This window comes from Puma concolor, chromosome E1 (assembly GCF_028749965.1).
Source record: "Puma concolor isolate L17-30 chromosome E1, mPumCon1.1.hap2, whole genome shotgun sequence".
Taxonomy (NCBI): Eukaryota; Metazoa; Chordata; class Mammalia; order Carnivora; family Felidae; genus Puma; species Puma concolor.
The window spans coordinates 58861664-58878906 of NC_141680.1; the positions used below are offsets into that span (position 1 = coordinate 58861664).

Sequence of the window (17243 nt, forward strand, 5' to 3'; positions counted from 1 at the left end):
AATTTTTTTTAAAGAAATGGACATTTTGTGCATCACAAAAGAATGATCCTGAGAGAGGCACTGCCCTTTCCTTCAAGTTCCTTATTTGGAAAAAGAAATTGAGGTGAAATGCACAGGACACAAAATGGACAGCTCAGTGGCACCTCGTGCATTCACAGTATTGTGCAAACACCGCCTCTGTCTCGTTCCAAAACATCTTCGTCACCCCCAAAATAAAGCCCACGTCCAGTAAGCAACGACTCCCACGCCCCTCTTACCCCAGCCACTAATCTTCTTATCTTGATTGACTTGCTCATTCTGTACACTCCAAACAAATGGAATCACACAACAGGTGGCCTCTTATTTATTATTTCTTTTACTGTTTATTTATTTTTGAGAGAGAGAGAGAGACAGAGTGCCAGCGGGGGAGGAACAGAGAGAGAAGGAGACACAGAATCCGAGGCACGCTCCACACCCCGAGCCGTCAAGCACAGAGCCCGACACGGGGCTCGAACCCACAGACCGTGAGATCATGACCCGAACTGAAGTCGGACACCCAACCGACTACACAACAGGTGGCCTTTTATTTATTTTTGGGACAGAGAGAGACAGAGCATGAACGGGGGAGGGGCAGAGAGAGAGGGAGACACAGAATCGGAAACAGGCTCCAGGCTCTGAGCCGTCAGCCCAGAGCCCGACACGGGGCTCGAACTCCCGGACCACGAGATCGTGACCTGGCTGAAGTCAGACGCTTAACCGACTGCGCTGCCCAGGCGCCCCGAGAGAAATAGCTTTTAAAATGAGGTCCCCTCTCTCGAGGGGCGCCTGGGCGGCGCAGTCGGTTAAGCGTCCGACTTCAGCCAGGTCACGATCTCGCGGTCCGGGAGTTCGAGCCCCGTGTCGGGCTCTGGGCTGACGGCTCAGAGCCTGGAGCCTGTTTCAGATTCTGTGTCTCCCTCTCTCTCTGACCCTCCCCCATTCATGCTCTGTCTCTCTCTGTCTCAAAAATAAATGAACATTAAAAAATATATATATAGGGGCGCGTGGGTGGCGCAGTCGGTTAAGCGTCCGGCTTCAGCCAGGTCACGATCTCGTGGTCCGGGAGTTCGAGCCCCGCGTCGGGCTCTGGGCTGATGGTTCGGAGCCTGGAGCCTGTTTCCGATTCTGTGTCTCCCTCTCTCTCTGCCCCTCCCCCGTTCATGCTCTGTCTCTCTCTGTCCCAAAAATAAATAAAATGTTGAAAAAAAAATAAATAAAAGCTATTTCTCTCAAAGGCTGATGGGTAATCCTAGCTTCTTTTCCCACTTTGGTTAGGGCCACGTCTCCACGGTTGACCTGCTAGGCTTTGCTGAGTGCTTTCAACATGGGGGTCTTGGTCTAGAATGGCAGTTTCCAGATGTTTCTCTCAGGGTCTTCAGCATTGCAGAAATGCCCACGACTGGGGGCACCTGGGTGGCTCGGTCTGTTGAGTGTCTGACTCCGGATGTTGGCTCAGGTCATGAGCTCACAGTTTGGGAGTTCGAGCCCCGAGTTAGGCTCTGTGCTGGCAGTGGGGATCCTGCTTGGGATTCTCTCTTGCCCTCTCTCTCCGCCCCTTCCCTGCTTGCACTCCCTCTGTCTGTCTCAAAATAAATAAGTAAACTTAAAAAAAAGAAAAGAAGAGCCTGAGACTGCAGGGACGTGGCCCTCGGTGTCCTGAGGTTTGCTGTGGCTCCCAGCTCCCGCTCAGCCTTGTCCCGGCCAGTGTGGCTCCCACGACGCTAAGGGCTGCAAATCAGAGTAAGAGATCCAGCCCCTGAGGATTCAACGGGCTTCTCCCGTTGGGAATATCACTCGTGCCTGCCGGAGCTGAAGGAGGCAGACCCCGTCCCACGCTAATCATATTTTGCAGACATTGGGTGTTTTCCCTCCTCAAGGGCTCAAAGGTGTCCATCTGAGAACCGAATAGTCACAGACACTTGTCACATGGTGCCTGGAACTCCGCCTAAAACGGTAGGATCTATGTGCTTGCTTGCAAATGCCCAGTTCTGATGCTCTGGATTTTCCTAGGCCATCCGAGTCAGGAAGACTCAGATATCGTTTTAACTCTGCCTCGGAGCCATCTGGCCGTCTCTCCCGGGACCCGTCGGCCTGCTGTGCCCCGCCCGGAGGAGGTGGGGTGTGGGACCGCGCCCTTTTGGGCCCCCTGGCACCCCCTGGCACCGAGATGTGGCTCTCTCTCCTGGCCTCTCTGCTGCAATTGCCGAGGGGGATGCGGTGGGGAGAGGTCAGTCCGCAAGCATTTCTTGAGGACTTCCGTGGGGAGGACCATAACGACTGCAGTTCTAGGAAGGAGACGAGAAGGAAAAAGACCAGTTCTCCAGGCACCTAGTACACAGGAGCACTCTCCAGGCCCATTCTGTTTTTGGCTTAAAAAAATTTTTTTTAATGTTTATTTTTATTTTTTTATTTTTTTTAAATTTTTTTTTCAACGTTTTTATTTATGGGACAGAGAGAGACAGAGCATGAACGGGGGAGGGGCAGAGAGAGAAGGAGACACAGAATCGGAAACAGGCTCCAGGCTCTGAGCCATCAGCCCAGAGCCTGACGCGGGGCTCGAACTCACGGACCGTGAGATCGTGACCTGGCTGAAGTCGGACGCTTAACCGACTGCGCCACCCAGGCGCCCCTTAATGTTTATTTTTGAGAGAGAGAGAGAGAGGGGGAGAGAGAAACAGAGCGTGAGCAGGGGAGGGGCAGAGAGAGAGAGCCCCGCAGAATCTGAAGCAGGCTCCAGGCTCCGAGCCGTCAGCACAGAGTTCTCCTTGGGGCTTGAACCCATGAACTGTAAGATCGTGACCTGAGCCGAAGTCCCACGCTTAACTGAATGAGCCACCCAGATGCCCACCCCCCCCCCCAATTTTTGCTTTTAAAAAACAAATTCAGGGGTGGCTGAGTCTGGGTGGCTCAGTCAGTTGAACGTCTGACTGTTTGATTTCAGCTCGGGCCGTGATCCCAGGGTCGTGGGATTGAACCCTGCGTCGGGCTCAGAGCTGAGCGTGCAGCCTGTTTAAAATTTTCTGTCTCGGGGCGCCTGGGTGGCTCAGTAGGTTGGGCTTCCGACTTCAGCTCACGTCATGATCTCGCAGTCCGTGAGTTTGAGCCCCGCGTCGGACTCTGTGCTGACAGCTCAGAGCCTGGAGCCAATTTCTGATTCTGTCTGTCTCCCTCTCTCTCTGCCCCTCCCCTGCTCACATTCTGTCTCTCTCTCTTGAAAATAAACATTAAAAATTAAAAAAAAAAAGATTTTTTTCTCTCTCTCTGTCCCTCTCCCCACATTCCCCTGAGTGTGCACATGTGCGCGTTCTCTCTTTAAAACACACACACACACACAATTTCACTAGTCTGTAAGCTTTGCCAGGTAATCACTTGTTTCCCCATTTCCTTTTTGAAAGTGAGTTTCAGAGAAGGCTGCTAGGATCATCTGACAGTGCCTTGAAGGAGAAATGACATCTTAACTCATTCTCAAGATGCTAGTCACGTGGCCGCAGCCAGGACTTCAGAGAACAAGGAACTGCTTTTGGAAATGGCTCTCCTGTCGGATCAGCACATCACTCCCCTTGATGCCCAAAGGCTTCGGGGAACACGTGTGCAATTAGGTTACAGTGTCCCTTGCCCCCAGCCCCCCTCCCCGGCCCCAGCTGTCCAGCCCATGCTGTATAATCATGGCTTAAATTACCGGGGCTGCGTCTGGAAAGAATCGAAGGGTTTGACCTTCAAGTGGCAAGCCTCCAGGGAAGAGGAATTTCTATTTTCAGGATGTGGATAATGAGCATCAGGGGTAGGCAAGCCCCGCTCCAGGATCCGTGTCTTTGTGCAGCCGGGCAGAGTAGGGCGCCCATGCCTCTCTTTTGCCCCCAAGCTACCACCCCCCACAGATGGCATCTAGGGAGGAAGCCTGAGCAGCCGCAGGGTTCGGATGAAGGAGAAGGACGCATGTCCCAGGTGGCCACCAGGGGTCAGTGGGGTGCCGGGAGCGGGCGTTCCCAGAGGCAGGGCAAGCTTCTCTGGGTCCCGGTGACAAGGGACTTCACCTCCCCGGCAGCAGGCAGGCAGGGTTCACGTCAGGTTGGAGGGAAGGCACCGGACCGCTGGTGCCAATGCACCGCCCACCTCGGCCGGGTCCGGCCCACTCTGTTTGCTTTGGGAACGTCCCAAGGATGCATCTTAGCTTTTGAAAGAGGTGAGAGTGGAAAACATTGCACAACATCAAGCCCCCGGAAAATTGTGTACACACCCATCCCCTTGGCTTGGATCCTGCCTGTCCTGCTGCCCTGCTCCCCAATTTCAGAGCGCCAGGCCTCTCTTCCTGACTCCCAGAAGTTTCCCTTTGGGGAACTGCCGCGGGCGGCCTGACGTGGCTTTCCTTCCCTTGGATCAAGGCTCTTACCAGTTGCCCCTGGTCTCCGAACCAGTATAAATGAACAAGTAGGCACAGTTGGGTGGGGTGGAGGGCTGGCTGCAGCCTCAGGAAGGGACAATCATGGCAAGCATCCAGGATGTGGGGTTGGCCACTGGCGAGCAGGCCAGAGGCTGCTTTGGGCCCAGACCGGAGCTGATGTCAGCCAGAGCCTCTGGAATGTTCCTAGCCACGATTTTCTGTGTGGCAGAGGCACACAGAGGGGCAGAGGCAGCAGGGCTGTTAGATCACCTGATAGGGGCCGAGAGGACCACACGCTTCCTTTTGGTACCCAGGGGGCCCATGGCGAACCCTTCCGGCAAAGCCGAGTGGAGAACTCTGCCAGGCCGAAAAGGGATGGGCTGTTCTGCTTCCCGTCCCTTCCTCAGGTGAAAAGTTGGGGTTTTGGAATCCCGGAATTACTATGTGTAGCCAAGATGCCAATCTTTCTCTGGGGTAATTTTCAAAATTGGAAACCGGTATTCTTTGCAGGGAAGTCGACAGAATCACGTGTGGAGACCAGCAAAAGTGTTTTCACCCCCACACGATAGACACTTATTTGGGGAAAACAACCTCCTGGTGTGTGTTCACTTGGGGGTGCTGGGGGCGGGTGTCGGAAAGTTGTTCAGCCAAGACGCAGTTCCCAGACTTTCCCCAACTCCTCCGTGGTTCGCAGGATAACTGCCCCCCAAATGTCCAGGTCATAATCCCGGGCGCGGGTGAACATGTCACCTTATATGGCAAAAGGGCTTTGGAAGAAGCTTAGGAAACCTTAAATTAAGGCCCTTGAATGGTGAGACCATCCTGGGTTATAGGGGTGGGGCCGATGTAATCGCCGGGTTCCTTTGAGGAAGAAGGAGGTAGGAAGGTCAGAGACGTGACAATAGAAGTAAAGTTCAGACGAAGATCTGAAGTCCTGTGCGACTGGCTTTGGAAGGAAGAGAGGGTCTGAGCAGAGCAATGCACATGGCCTCCAGAAGCTGGAACAGGCGAGGCAGGGCAGCCTCGCTGACCCATTTGAAACTTCTGACCTCTGGAGCTGGAAGACAGTAAATCTGGGCAGCAACAGGAACCTAATACGCTGACGCAAAACTCAGCTTTGTTCTTCCAAGGGCCGGGGAAACAAACCCATCTTCTTGGGAAGCCGGGGACGCCATAAGTCAAGGTGTAAAGTAAGATCTGAAAGTCGAGGGAGCAGTGTGCAAGCCTGGGCGTGCAAGCAAGTGTGGCAGACATCAACAACCCCTCCCAACGGATCGCACCCTGACAACGCCGGGAGAAGGGTGGTTCCGGTTTCCAGACGGCTGCTTTCCTCCAACACGCACGTGGACGCACATTATCTCCCTTTTTCAGGACACCTAGTATTTGTCCATTGAGGAAAAAAATGTTTTTTAAGTTTATTTATCTTGACAGAGACAGAGACAGCGTGGGGGGGGGGGAGGGGCAGAGAGCGAGGGAGAGAGACAATCCCAGTCTCCAGGCTATCAGCGCAGAGCCCAATGTGGGGCTTGAACTCACGAAACTGTGAGATCATGACCTGAGCCGAAACCAAGAGTCAGATGGTTAACCGACTGAGCCACCCAGGCGCTCCTAGTATCTGTACATTTTTATTTTTATTTATTTTATTTATTATTTTTTTTACATTTATTTATTTTTGAGACAGAGAGAGACAGAGCACAAGTGGGGGAGGGGCAGAGAGAGAAGAAGACACAGAATCCAAAGCAGGCTTCAGGCTCTGAGCTGCCAGCACAGAGCCCGACGCAGGGCTTGAACCCACAAACCGTGAGATCATGACCTAAGCCGGTCAGACGCTTAACTGACTGAGCCACCCAGGCGCCCCTATCTGTACATTTTTAAAAAAGTGTTTATTTATCTTTGAGAGAGAGAGTGTGATCGAGAGAGGGGCAGAGAGAGAGAGGATCCGAAACCGGCTCTGTGCTGACGGCAGAGAGCCCGAGGTGGAGCTTGAAACTCACAAACCCTGAGATCGTGACCTGAGCTGAAGTCGGACACGCAACCTACGGAGCCACCCAGACGCCCATAGTATTTGTACATTGTTTTGATTGAAAATGTGATACGCTAAAAAAGTGATACGTTAATTCACACTAGAGCCCTAATAACTCATTGGTTCTTCCCTCCCACGGTAATTTGCATTTGAAAAAGAACAAGCCCACAGAACAGAATACAGACCCCAAAGAACAAATCCAGGGGCGCCTGGGTGGCTCAGTGGGTTATGCGTCAGACTTTGACTCAGATCATGATCTCACAGTTTGTGAGTTTGAGCCCCACATCCGGCTCAATGCTGTCAGAGCACAGCCCACTTTGGATCCTCTGTCTCCCCCCCCTCTCTCTCTGCACCCTCCCCCCTCAACATACTGGTCTCAGACTCGGGACCTCTGGGTCGGTGAAACAGTAGATTTCTGGGAAGCCACCCAGTTTGTGGTACTTTGTGACAACGACCCCAGGAAACTAGAATTGTCTTCAGATGTTGGGCAGACATTCGAAAGGAGTGGAGTGGACGTGGCCTGCAGGCCTCCACACTGAGGGCGTTCCAGAAGCTAATCACCCTGTCAGGGAGCTAGAATCAGCAGGCCAGCAGGTGAGGGTGGAAGGCAGACCCCAGAGGAGACAGGTGTCCCCAGCCTTAGCAAGGAAACCCATGAGGACAAGGAGGCTGCCCGAAGGATAGAGCTAAGCTGATCCCAACCACGGCAGAAACAGAAACTCTGAACACTCCCTGCGAGCAGCCAAGAATCCCGTGTGACCAGTCCGCCCTCCCGGATCTCCACAGGCGGCACACCCCACAACCCACAACACCCGGCACGGTCGGTCACGAGCATCTAGGAAACCCTCAGAACGGAAAGCCACATCTGGGACTGTCCTGAACACAAGTCTTAAGGGGAGTTTGTAGAGTTGGACACCTCCCCTTCCCTGCCCTTGCAGCCTCCCAGGCGGAAAGGACTCAAGGTCAAGGGAGGCCTCGAGGCTCTGCAATTCAACTTGGGAGCTGCGATCTCCCAGGGAGGATTGCTTCCGGGAACGGGAACGGAGGGATGGTGGGGATCCTATCCTAATAAAAGCAAGTCATGTGCCATCTGGCGGCCTTGGCCCCACGTTTCCTGAGAGCTGGAGCTGGGCCCAGTGAATGCCTGCTTTCTTTCTCTGAAGCAGAAGAGAGGCTCTCAGGAGTGTCTCCCTGGGGAGGCTGCCTGGGGGAGGAAGCGGTGGCTGGGAGAGATGGAAACGCAGTCTCTTTGACCTGTGAGACAGGTATTGCCTTCAAGCCGAGCTACCCAGTGGCAATCTGGTCAGATCAAGCCTGGTGGGCCTTGCTGGGCACAGGGGCCGGTTGCTAGGACTAGGCTTGGGGGAGGAAGCCTGGAGAGGGCTTCAAGACGTTTTCTTTCTCTGGTTTTCTTTCTCATTGGGGCAGGCCACCTACCGGGTCAATTGGTAAGATACTCAAACTTTATCAGCAAGAGGCCTGTCTTCCCGGCTGGGAGGCAGGACTCCTGGATTTACTTCTCCGCTCTGTTGGGAATTGGTTTGACAGCTTGGGCAAGACCCTTCACCCCTCCGGGTTTGGGTGCCCCCAATTGTCAAAGGGCCACAAGCATCTCGTTCTTGCCCAATCCTGTCTCTTGGGCCAGGGCTGCTGATGGGTGAGTTTCTGCATCAGATAAGGTTCTTTAGAGAGAGGCGGGGGAGAGGCGGCCTGGGAGCGGGGAGGTGAATGACAAGAAGGAGGGGGGTTACAGCGGAGGCCGTGGAGGTGAGGGGCGCAGGAGAAGAGGCGCCAGGGAGGACAGAGGAGCCATTGTGCAGACTGGAACCCGGGCCAGAGGGCTTTGCCCTTCACCTCCCTCCCACTGGGCCCCCGGAGGCCGGATAAAGAGCCCAAAAGGCTGCCCCGCCTCCCCTCGCCCGCAAGGTTTCTGGTCAACCCCGCCTCCACCCGACTCCCTGCGACTCCGGCGGGGCTCCAGCCTGGGGCGCCTGGAGGAAGCGCGGGACCCTGTAGCAGGCGAGCTCTCTCACCAGGGACTCATGCACAGCCACATCTTCCCTTCCCTGTGCCTCAGTTTCCCACCAGACTCCAAGGTTTAAAGCAGCAGCTCTTCAGGCCTGATGGGGGAAGGGGGAGGCTGGCCTGGCCTTCTCCGTAGCCACCTCCCTCCAAGGCCGAGATCTCAGGGGGAAAAAAGCGCGTCCCGCTTTTTCGAAAGCGCCTAATCCAGACTTAGACCCTAGCCTGCGCCGGAGGGGAAGAGAGCGGACGGAAGGGCGGGAAGGGGAGGAGGGGAGCAGGGGGGAGGGGCGGGTGGGCTGGATCAGGTCCTCAGGCTCCCGCACTGAGCCTCCTCCTCCGCCGCCGCTCGCGTCCCCGCGTCGCGTGACCGCGGCACTGCGGCTGCAGCGCTGCCCTTCCCGTGCCGGTTTCCTGCGGGGTGGGGGTGGCGGGCCCGGAGGTTCAAGACCAGACCGCGGCCGCGGCGCTGCGAGAGGGTGATGGCGCTCCAGCTCCCTCCCCACGTTCTTAGTTTTACGGAGTTTCTCGACCCTCGAGCGCATCGCTGAGTCACTTTCTCGGAACGCGCTCGGGACGCTCGGGACCCAGCCAGGGCCGCCCGGGGGCCGCGCAAGGCGGAAGCGCGCACCGCTGCGACGCGCGCCGAGCCGCGGGTCCCCGGGCCCGCGCCTCCCTCCTAGCCGGCGACCGCGGGCTCCGCCCCCCCAGGTGCCGGGAAACCGGGACCCGCTGCCTGCGTTCCCCGGAAGAGACCCCGCGGAGGCGTGCCCGAGTTGCGACTTTCGGGGGCGTTGACAAGTGCCAGGTGTGCGTGGGCCGCGTGGCTGCGGGTGCGGGCGCGCGAGCCCGCAGCAGCCTGGGCCCGGACCGCCTCCGCCAGCTACAGGCGTTAGGCCCTTCCTAACTTTGGCCTCACCTGGTCAGGGCGCCTAGTCGGCTTTGACCCCTTCCTCCTCCGGGTCTCCGCAGATAACCCCCCCCGGGGACTCAACTCGAGTTGGTCGCGGACACGTTCAGGTCAGACACTTTCTCCTGATATGTATGTATATCTCTCACGCACGCACTGACACGCGCTTCCCGCTCTGCCTCCGTCGAAGTGAAGGTTCCCCCGGCGCGCTTGCATTTTCCCACTGAGCCAGGGGAGGCGGCGGGGGACACTCCGCAGCGGTTTGGCTCTCCAATCCCGACGGGGACCCCTAGACCTTGTTCACACCTCACGGCGGGTGAGGGGCGTGGGCCTGGATCGCCTGCTGCGGGACAGCATCTCTCGCCCCGGTGAGCCTCGATGGTTTCCTCTGGGGAAAAAGATCCAAATTTTAAGGTTCTTGACAAGGCCCCCTCCTCCGGACAGCAGCCACCCCACCCCACCCCCAACCCCGGCGGGTCCCCTGTCCCCTCCCCCCGCCCCCCGACGGCGCGCCTGACTGCCGTGGGCTCGGTGGCTGCGCGACCGATCTGCCGCGCCGGGAAGCCAAAAATACTCCTCCGGGGGAGAACGGGAGCGGCAGCAAGAGACGCCCCGGCACAGAGGAGGGGTACCCGGTGGGGTCTGGGCCTCGAATTCCGGGGGACTGCGGTGGGGCGCACGAAGGGGGAAGATCCCGGGGCGGGAGGTCGCAGCCTCCAGGGGCAGCCGAGGGTCTGCCCGGAGCGCTGAGCCGCGCGCGCCTGGAGCCCCACAGGGGCGGCTCGGCCTTCGGGCGGCGCGGCGAGTTCGCGCGGGGCCCGCGCTGCGCGTTCACCCTTGCGCGTCCGGGACTCTGAGCTCGCGGCCGCCGCTCGCGGCCGGACCCCGGGCTCTGCGCCTCGCCGACTCCAGCCCGGCCGCGGCGCCGCCTTCTCGCCGGTCGCCCAGTCTGAGCAGCGGGCGCGCGCGCGCGCGCGTGGCCGGGCCCCGAGATCCGGCCAAGCGTCAGCGCGGGGCCGAGCCGCGGGGGCCGACAGTGCGGGAGGCCGGGGGTGGGCAGGCCCTGGCCGCGCCAGGCGCCGGTTCCACCCCCGGGAGCGCGGGGGAGCGCGGGGTGTGGCCAGGCCGGGCGCAGAGGCACAGCGCCCTCCCAGCGCGGCGGCGCCTGGCGGCGAAGTTGAGCTAAAAGTTTGAGGCCAGAGGCAGCGAGGCCGTGGAGTCAGCGTTAGTCCGGCGCTCCGGTCGTCGCTCAGACGTGAGGCTGAGCCCGGGACGAGCCGAGTTCCGCCCTAGGCCACCGTAGGGAACGGAGGTGGCGCCTCCCCAGCAAACCGGACCGACTGGGTAGGGCCGCCCGCCCTGCCTTCTCGCCGCTCGTGGCTCCTGGGCGCCCACTCGGCGCTCGGCTGAGGGAGGCGACGGCCGGCCGCGGGGCTCGGGCTCGGCCCTCGCGCGACCCCGGCGCGGCTCCCACGAGCAAGGCGCGCGTCCGGGCAGCGTCGCGGGGCCTCGGGAGGCGCGCGCGGCGACCCCCGCCGCTCTGGAGCTCGCGGTTGTGGCCTCGGCCCGCCGGGGTGGCTCGGGGCGGCGATCGCTCGCGCCCAACTTCGCGCCCCGCGATGCCCGCTCACGTTCTGGGATTTTTACGCAACTGGACTCCCCTCCCTCTGGCAGTCCCCGGGGGGTGAGGAGCTGGTGCGACCGAGAGAGCCACGGGGCTGTGCCTCATCGTCGGGCCGGAACCCGAGGCCCCCAGGGAGGAGAGTCCCCAGGAAGAGAGACCCTTCGCCTCTGAGAGTGGAGGGGCCGGGGAGGGGCGGGGGGGGGGGGGGGCTCAGTTCTAGGACGGGAGCGCCCTTGGTGGCGCCAGACCTCGGCTCTCTGGACCTCTCGGAGGACTAGGCGATGCCAGAGAGCGCGGCTCCCCGCGCGCGGCCCGAGGATCTAGCTGGGCGCTGCCCATCTCTGGGGGCCGCCCGGGACTCCGCCAGCGCCGTCTCCTCTCCCTCAGATCCCGCAGCCGCAGGGGATGACGCCGGTACCTCCGCGGCCCCGACTCCGGGCGGGAAGGGCGAGCCCCTCAGCCCGCACCGCGTCGCCCGCCTGGGCGGCACCGATAAGGAGCTGAAGGCAGGAGCCGCCGCCGCGGGCAGCCCCCCAACAGCGCTGGGGACGCCCTGGCAGCGGGAGCCGCGGGACGAGGTTATGGATCCAGGTTTGTGGGGTCTGGGGGGGGGGGAGGGGCTGAGGGTGGGTGGCCCTTCCGCCCTTGCCAGGAAGAATGGCCAGAGTCAGCTGGGCAAAAAAAGAAGGGGCTGGCTGGGGGACAGTCGAAACACTTTTCCCGACGAGGCCAGAAGCTGGCCGGGTCTGAGCCAAGAGCCGGGGTGGCAAGGGCACCGTGCTCCCTCCCGCTCCTGGAGCTCCCCCCTGGAAGGCCGCTGCCTCTGGCGGGGATCTGTTGGATCAGTTACCGGGGGAGTTCATCAGGCCCCACGTTTCCAGCCCAAGTACCCCTTTTGTGATCCGCGGCCCCCTAGTGGCCGGTTGGGGACGCGGTCTCTTGGGGTTTGTTTTTACAGCGGGCGGCGGCGGGAGCCTGCTGCCCGAGCGGTGCCGCGTGCTGGTCCTGTTAAACCCGCGCGGAGGCAAGGGCAAGGCGCTGCAGCTCTTCTGGAGCCACGTGCAGCCCCTGCTGGCCCAGGCCGGCATCTCCTTCACGCTGATGCTCACTGGTGAGTGCCTCCCCGAGGGGTGGCAGGGAGCAATCCCAGCCACTGTCCCCCGTACATATCCTCGGGGCCACCCCGTCTCTCCACAGAGCGTCGGAACCACGCTCGGGAGCTGGTGCAGGGGTTGGAGCTGGGGCGCTGGGACGCGCTGGTGGTCATGTCTGGAGACGGGCTGATGTACGAGGTGAGGCCCGCCCCAAGAGACTGGGTGTGGGTGGTGGGGGGCGGGGTGCTCCCCAGGCTGAGGCCACCGGTGCTCCAACAGGTGGTGAACGGGCTCATGGAGCGGCCCGACTGGGAGACTGCCATCCGGAAGCCCCTGTGTAGCCTCCCAGCTGGCTCCGGCAACGCACTGGCAGCTTCTTTGAACCATTATGCCGGGTGAGAGCCCAGGGTCCGAGGGGGCCTCAGTTTCTCCTCCATGCCACCCTCCTGCCAGGTTTTCTTTTCTAAGTCCCCGTATCCCGGGGTAACTTCTGTTCCCTCTTCTCGGGAGCCTCCACGCTGTGTTCTGGGGCCCTCTCTCGGTCACTCCAGCTGGCTGCCTCCACCTGCTCCCTCTGTCATTCCTACCGACTAACTCCCTAGGGACCCGGTGTTGCTTTGCCTGCCTCGAGTCCCCAGGCGGCGGAAGGGGAGGATGCACGAGGGCTCCGGCCTCACTCCCTCCGACCTCTCTCCCCCGCAGCTATGAGCAGGTGACTAACGAGGACCTCTTGACCAACTGCACCCTGCTGCTGTGCCGCCGGCTGCTGGAGCCCATGAACCTCCTGTCACTGCAGACCGCCTCGGGGCTGCGCCTCTTCTCCGTGCTTAGCCTGTCTTGGGGCTTCATCGCTGATGTGGATCTGGAGAGCGAGAAGTTTCGGCGCCTCGGGGAGCTCCGCTTCACTCTGGGCACCTTCCTGCGCCTGGCGGCGCTGCGCGTGTACCGGGGCCGACTGGCCTACCTGCCCGCAGGAAGGGGGGTCCCCGGGGTGCCCGCCTCCCCTGCAGTGGACCGGCAGGACCAGCAGGGCCCTACGGACGCGCACCTCGTACCCCTGGAGGAGCCGGTGCCCGCGCACTGGACGGTGGTGCCGGAGCAGGACTTCGTGCTGGTGCTGGCGTTGCTGCACTCGCACCTGGGCAGCGAGATGTTCGCTGCCCCGATGGGCCGCTGTGCCGCCGGCACCATGCACCTGTTCTACGTGCGGGCGGGCGTGTCTCGGGCCACGCTGCTGCGCCTCTTCCTGGCCATGGAGAAGGGGAGGCACTTGGAGCAGGCCTGTCCCTACTTGGTGTACGCGCCCGTGGTCGCCTTCCGCCTGGAGCCCAAGGATGGAAAGGGTGTGTTTGCCGCCGACGGGGAGTTGTTGGTCAGCGAGGCTGTGCAGGGCCAGGTGCACGCGGACTACATCTGGATGGTCAGTGGCTGCGTGGAGCCCCCACCCGGCCAGAAGCCTCGGCGGGGATCACCTCCAGAAAAGCCCTTATGACTCCACGGGCCTTGTCGTGCCTTAGCCTGCTTGGTCTACTCCGAGCTCAGGATCCTCTCCCCTTCCCCCAGGACCGGAGGGCCTGTCCCCAGCTCGTGTGGTGGTGGGGAGGAGGAGCAAGCGGACCCCTGGAGAAGGCGGGAAGGCGGAGGACGTGCTTTGGAAGGCCGGGCTCTGCCTCCCAAAGGCCAGAATGAGGCTCTGGGCCAGGAGCCCAGGCGGTTGCCCCCCGCCCCTGCCTATGGGGAGCCAGTCCCGTTTTGTCCTGGGAGCCCCACCCCATGAATCAAAATACAAATAAAGTGACCCTCCCAGCCTACTGGTGTTATTCCAGGTGTTGGGGAGAGAGTGGGGTCTAGAACTTAACGTCAGCGATGCCCAGTGGTGCCTCCTGGATTGGACACAGCAGGGTACTGACCCCCGCTAATAGTCATTTTGGTGGTGGGCACGGGACCAGGGCTAGTCCGGGTTTTTTTTTTTTTTTTTTTTTTTTTGCAGAGGTTAGGGCCCTGCCCCAGTGATCATCCGGCCTTTGGCCTGGGAGAAGCCAGGGAGCTCGGCCAACTGCCTAACCCCATATGGAAGACAGACACTCAGATCTAGTGTCTTACCCGGGGCCACACAGCCAGTTAGTCTCCGCAAAAAGGGAAAATGTCTCCAATTTCAGGGGCATTAGGGAAATTGGCAACAAAGTCAAAATGGGAGGTAGTTACTCCCTCTGGAAAGGAGTCTTATCCCTCCAGTGAGGGCTCTAGGGCTCCCCCAGCCTCCTCCACCTCCTCTACCCTACCCTGCCCCTATCCCCCCATGGGCAGGAGTTAAAAGGAAACAGCAGGAGGGGCACATACCAGGCCCCCAAGCTGGTCACCGTTTTGGCGTAAAGCCCAGGCCAGGTGCTCGGATGTCCGCTCCCCCAGCATCTGGAAGGAGTTGACCTGGCCGGGCCGGTCAATTACAGGCCCCTGGGACCCCAGCCGCTGCTGGCAGACATTGCCCAACACTGGCCCTCGAAGAATGGGACGCGAGTCCTGCCCGCGAACAACAGCACTGACCCGCTGAACTAGATCCCGGGCTCCCGGCCCCCGGATGCCCGTGAGTCCTAGGACTGGACGCGCAGAAGGCGCGGAAGCAGACCGGGTGGGTGCAAGGTGCCGCTGCCGTGAACCCTCCTGGCAACCGGTCTCGCCTTCCCCCGGGGAGGTGTGCGTGAGGTGCCCCAGAGGGGAAGAAAGGCGACAGAGCCCAGATGAATGGCAGAGGCAGGTTTAATGGTGCCACCTTGTCTTTTTTGTACATTGGAATGAGCCAAACGAAAAAAATGCAAGTAAAAAAAAAGTTTAATCACACAGCACTTTATACAGGCATCGTAAGCAGTAGGCATCCACATCTCCACATGAACAACGCACCGGGAAGCACAGCCCCACCACTCCAGATGCTTCTCAAACAAGGTACCGACTCAGGGCTCCAAATGCCGCGGCCCGGCCCCGTCCTTCCCTGCGGCCGCTGCCCGCCGGGTGGTTACGGCACAGCACAGGCGTGGAGCCAGCGGAAGGCGGACAAGACGCATCATGCTTTGGCTTCTTTTTTTTTTTTTTGTCTTTTTTTTTCTAATAAGAGTTAATATCTTTGCTTTTGAGATTTACTTTCTTTCAACCTTAAATATTACATACATACACCAAAAATTACATAGCTGCAATGTGCTCAACAGCATCCTCTTAACCTGGAGCTTCACATTATCAAAAGCTTAGAAAACTTGTAAACCTCTGGGCCTGTCTCTGCGAGGGAGGAGAACCCCTGTCGGCCACCTCTCTCTCCCCAGATTGAGCCTGCAGAGTTTGTAAGCAACAGGAGGCCTCATCCTCAACCGAGAAAGAGAGAGAGAGAGAGAGAGAGAGAGAGAGAGAGAGAGAGAGCGCAGGCCGGTTCCTTCTATGTCACCTCCCAGGGTTAGCATGTGATGGTGGGAGGGGCAGAGTCTGCGGGAGGGGCCCCAGCACCTGCCCCGGCCTTGTCTGTGCCGCTGCCCTGCCTCCTAGGGCCCCGGGGCGGGACGGGGCAGGGAGCAGACGGCTTCGGCCCAAGCGGTGAGGCCGGCATGCCAGCACTGCGGAGCCCCCAGCCACCTGGGACGCAAGAGCAAGGCACCTACAGCTGTCTTCTTTTCCAGCAGCAACCTGGTCCTCATTCCATGTTATGCGCAAGGGCCACCACCACCTCTCCCGGGTGTCACCCTGAACCCAGCCTGGTCCCAACCTCTCTGAGAGAGCAAGTTCAACAGCCTGAGGGTTATCCTGTGAAAGGTCCAGAGCAGAGCCAGGGGTCGGTGACGGCAGCCACAACTCCCCAGCTGGGGGTGGAAGGGGGTGGAGGGGGCGGGGGGGGGGGGGGAGACAAGGGAGGATCTGGTGGCGGTGGCAGCGGGAGGACCCAGGAACGGGGACGCTATGGGGCACCGAAGAGGTTGAAAGGGACGAGGGGGGAAACGCTGGAGCAACCCACACTTCATGCAAGGCACACCCACTCGTCCTGCGGCTGAGCTGCACGGCTCGTGGGGCAGAGGGAGCCCCCGAGCCAGGCCCGAGGAAGACCCCACCTCCGCCTTGAGATGGGGACGGCGAGGGAGCAAGTGCCGGGACGCTCTGCCTGGGTGACAAGTGGAAAATCAGCAACAGGTTTCAGATTCTCTTTGCCACAGGGCACGGGCCCGTTGGAAGATTGCTTCGGAAAAGAAACGGCAGCATCTCATGAAACTTCTTGCACTTCAGCATCAAACTCACCTCGGGGAGAGGGCAGCGAGGGGCTTTCGCGTTGGGGACAGAGGAGAAGACGGGAAGATGGAAGGTTCCGGGGGAGGGAGCGAGCGGGCAGCGGCTGGCCTCTCCCCACGTGACGCTTCTTCCTCGAGGGCTGGCGGCTACTGGTCCTCCGCGCTCTCAGGCATGCCCGCCTCTAGCAGAGCGGCCCGGAACTGCGTCAGGACACCCCGGATGCTCTTGATGAAACCCTTAGAGAGTGGGAAGAGAGGGAAGCCGATGTCAGGATAGCCGCTCTTCTCGGGCAAGAAGCTCCGGTAGCTCTTTCTCCGCTTCTTTGGTCTGACACTGGGGGGCACCGGGGCGTCGGGCGCTGCCTCCGAAGTCTGGTCTGTGCGGTCCCTGCTGGCCAAGGCCAGGCCCTGGGCGCCGCCCTCCGAGTCTGAGCCCTGGGAGGCCTCTCCAGGGAACAGCCCTCCGTCCTCGGCTTCCTCTCGGCCGTAGTCTGAGAGCTCGGCCACGGCAGGTGGCTCCGGGGAGCCGCTGTCCTTGGGGATCCCGTTGGGCAGCGCCTGGGCCCTCTCCAGCAGGGCGTGGGTTTCTAGCCAGGACTCGATGCGGTTCACCAGCCGCCAGCCACCGGTGCTGAAGTGTTGCCGGATCTCCTGTTCGAAGACCTCGGGCGGCCGCCGCACCAACTGGGTCATGGACTGCACCACGCGGATGAGCGCCATCTCGTTGTAGCAGCGACTGTTCTCATACCCCTCCTGCAGGCCCCGGTCGCTGTCGAAGCCCGCCTCGTTGTAGTACGGTTCATTCACCAGGATTAGACCTGGGGGTGGGGGTGGGGGGTGAGAAGCCCGTCAGGGCCGGCCCGACAACTCCAGGGACGGCCAGAGCCACAGGCGGGACGGGGAGGACACGGA

General features: G+C 60.4%; 2 protein-coding genes and 1 long non-coding RNA gene across 6 annotated transcripts in view; 1 reads left to right on the top strand and 2 right to left on the bottom strand.

Annotated features, from left to right (window-relative positions):
- Nucleotides 1–6005: 6005 nt before the first annotated feature.
- LOC147574545 (uncharacterized) lies at nt 6006–10562 on the bottom strand. The gene is made up of 2 exons (XR_015244312.1): nt 9987–10562; nt 6006–9742 (listed from the first exon to the last, which is right to left on the bottom strand). It is a non-coding gene; the product is annotated as an uncharacterized LOC147574545 (long non-coding RNA).
- SPHK1 (sphingosine kinase 1) lies at nt 8901–13883 on the top strand. 4 transcript variants are annotated; one of them, XM_086688127.1, is made up of 6 exons: nt 8901–9464; nt 11366–11569; nt 11937–12089; nt 12176–12270; nt 12352–12467; nt 12775–13883. In XM_086688127.1, exons 2-6 carry the CDS (start codon nt 11560–11562, stop codon nt 13562–13564), a joined length of 1164 nt encoding a protein of 387 aa, XP_086544253.1. In that variant the 5' UTR covers nt 8901–9464; nt 11366–11559; the 3' UTR covers nt 13565–13883. The 4 variants fall into 4 exon arrangements, with proteins under 4 accessions (XP_086544253.1, XP_086544252.1, XP_086544254.1 ...); XM_086688126.1 differs by lacking the exon at nt 8901–9464 and adding an exon at nt 10411–10698; XM_086688128.1 differs by lacking the exon at nt 8901–9464 and adding an exon at nt 10810–11038.
- A 928-nt stretch (nt 13884–14811) lies between these two features.
- Nucleotides 14812–17243, bottom strand: part of UBE2O (ubiquitin conjugating enzyme E2 O) — a 57630-nt gene continuing 55198 nt past the window's right edge. Inside the window, exon 18 of the mRNA XM_086688124.1 lies at nt 14812–17149. Within this exon, the coding sequence (XP_086544250.1) occupies nt 16479–17149 (671 nt within the window). The 3' untranslated portion in view covers nt 14812–16478. The remainder of the gene's footprint in view (nt 17150–17243) is intronic.

Coding starts and splice junctions, on each gene's coding strand:
- SPHK1 (XM_086688125.1), top strand. CDS start 11,260: ATGCCAGAGAGCGCGGCTCCCCGCGCGCGGCCCGAGGATCTAGCTGGG. Junction 11,570..11,936: donor GGACGAGGTTATGGATCCAG/GTTTGTGGGGTC, acceptor TTGTTTTTACAG/CGGGCGGCGGCGGGAGCCTG. Junction 12,468..12,774: donor TCTTTGAACCATTATGCCGG/GTGAGAGCCCAG, acceptor TCTCCCCCGCAG/CTATGAGCAGGTGACTAACG.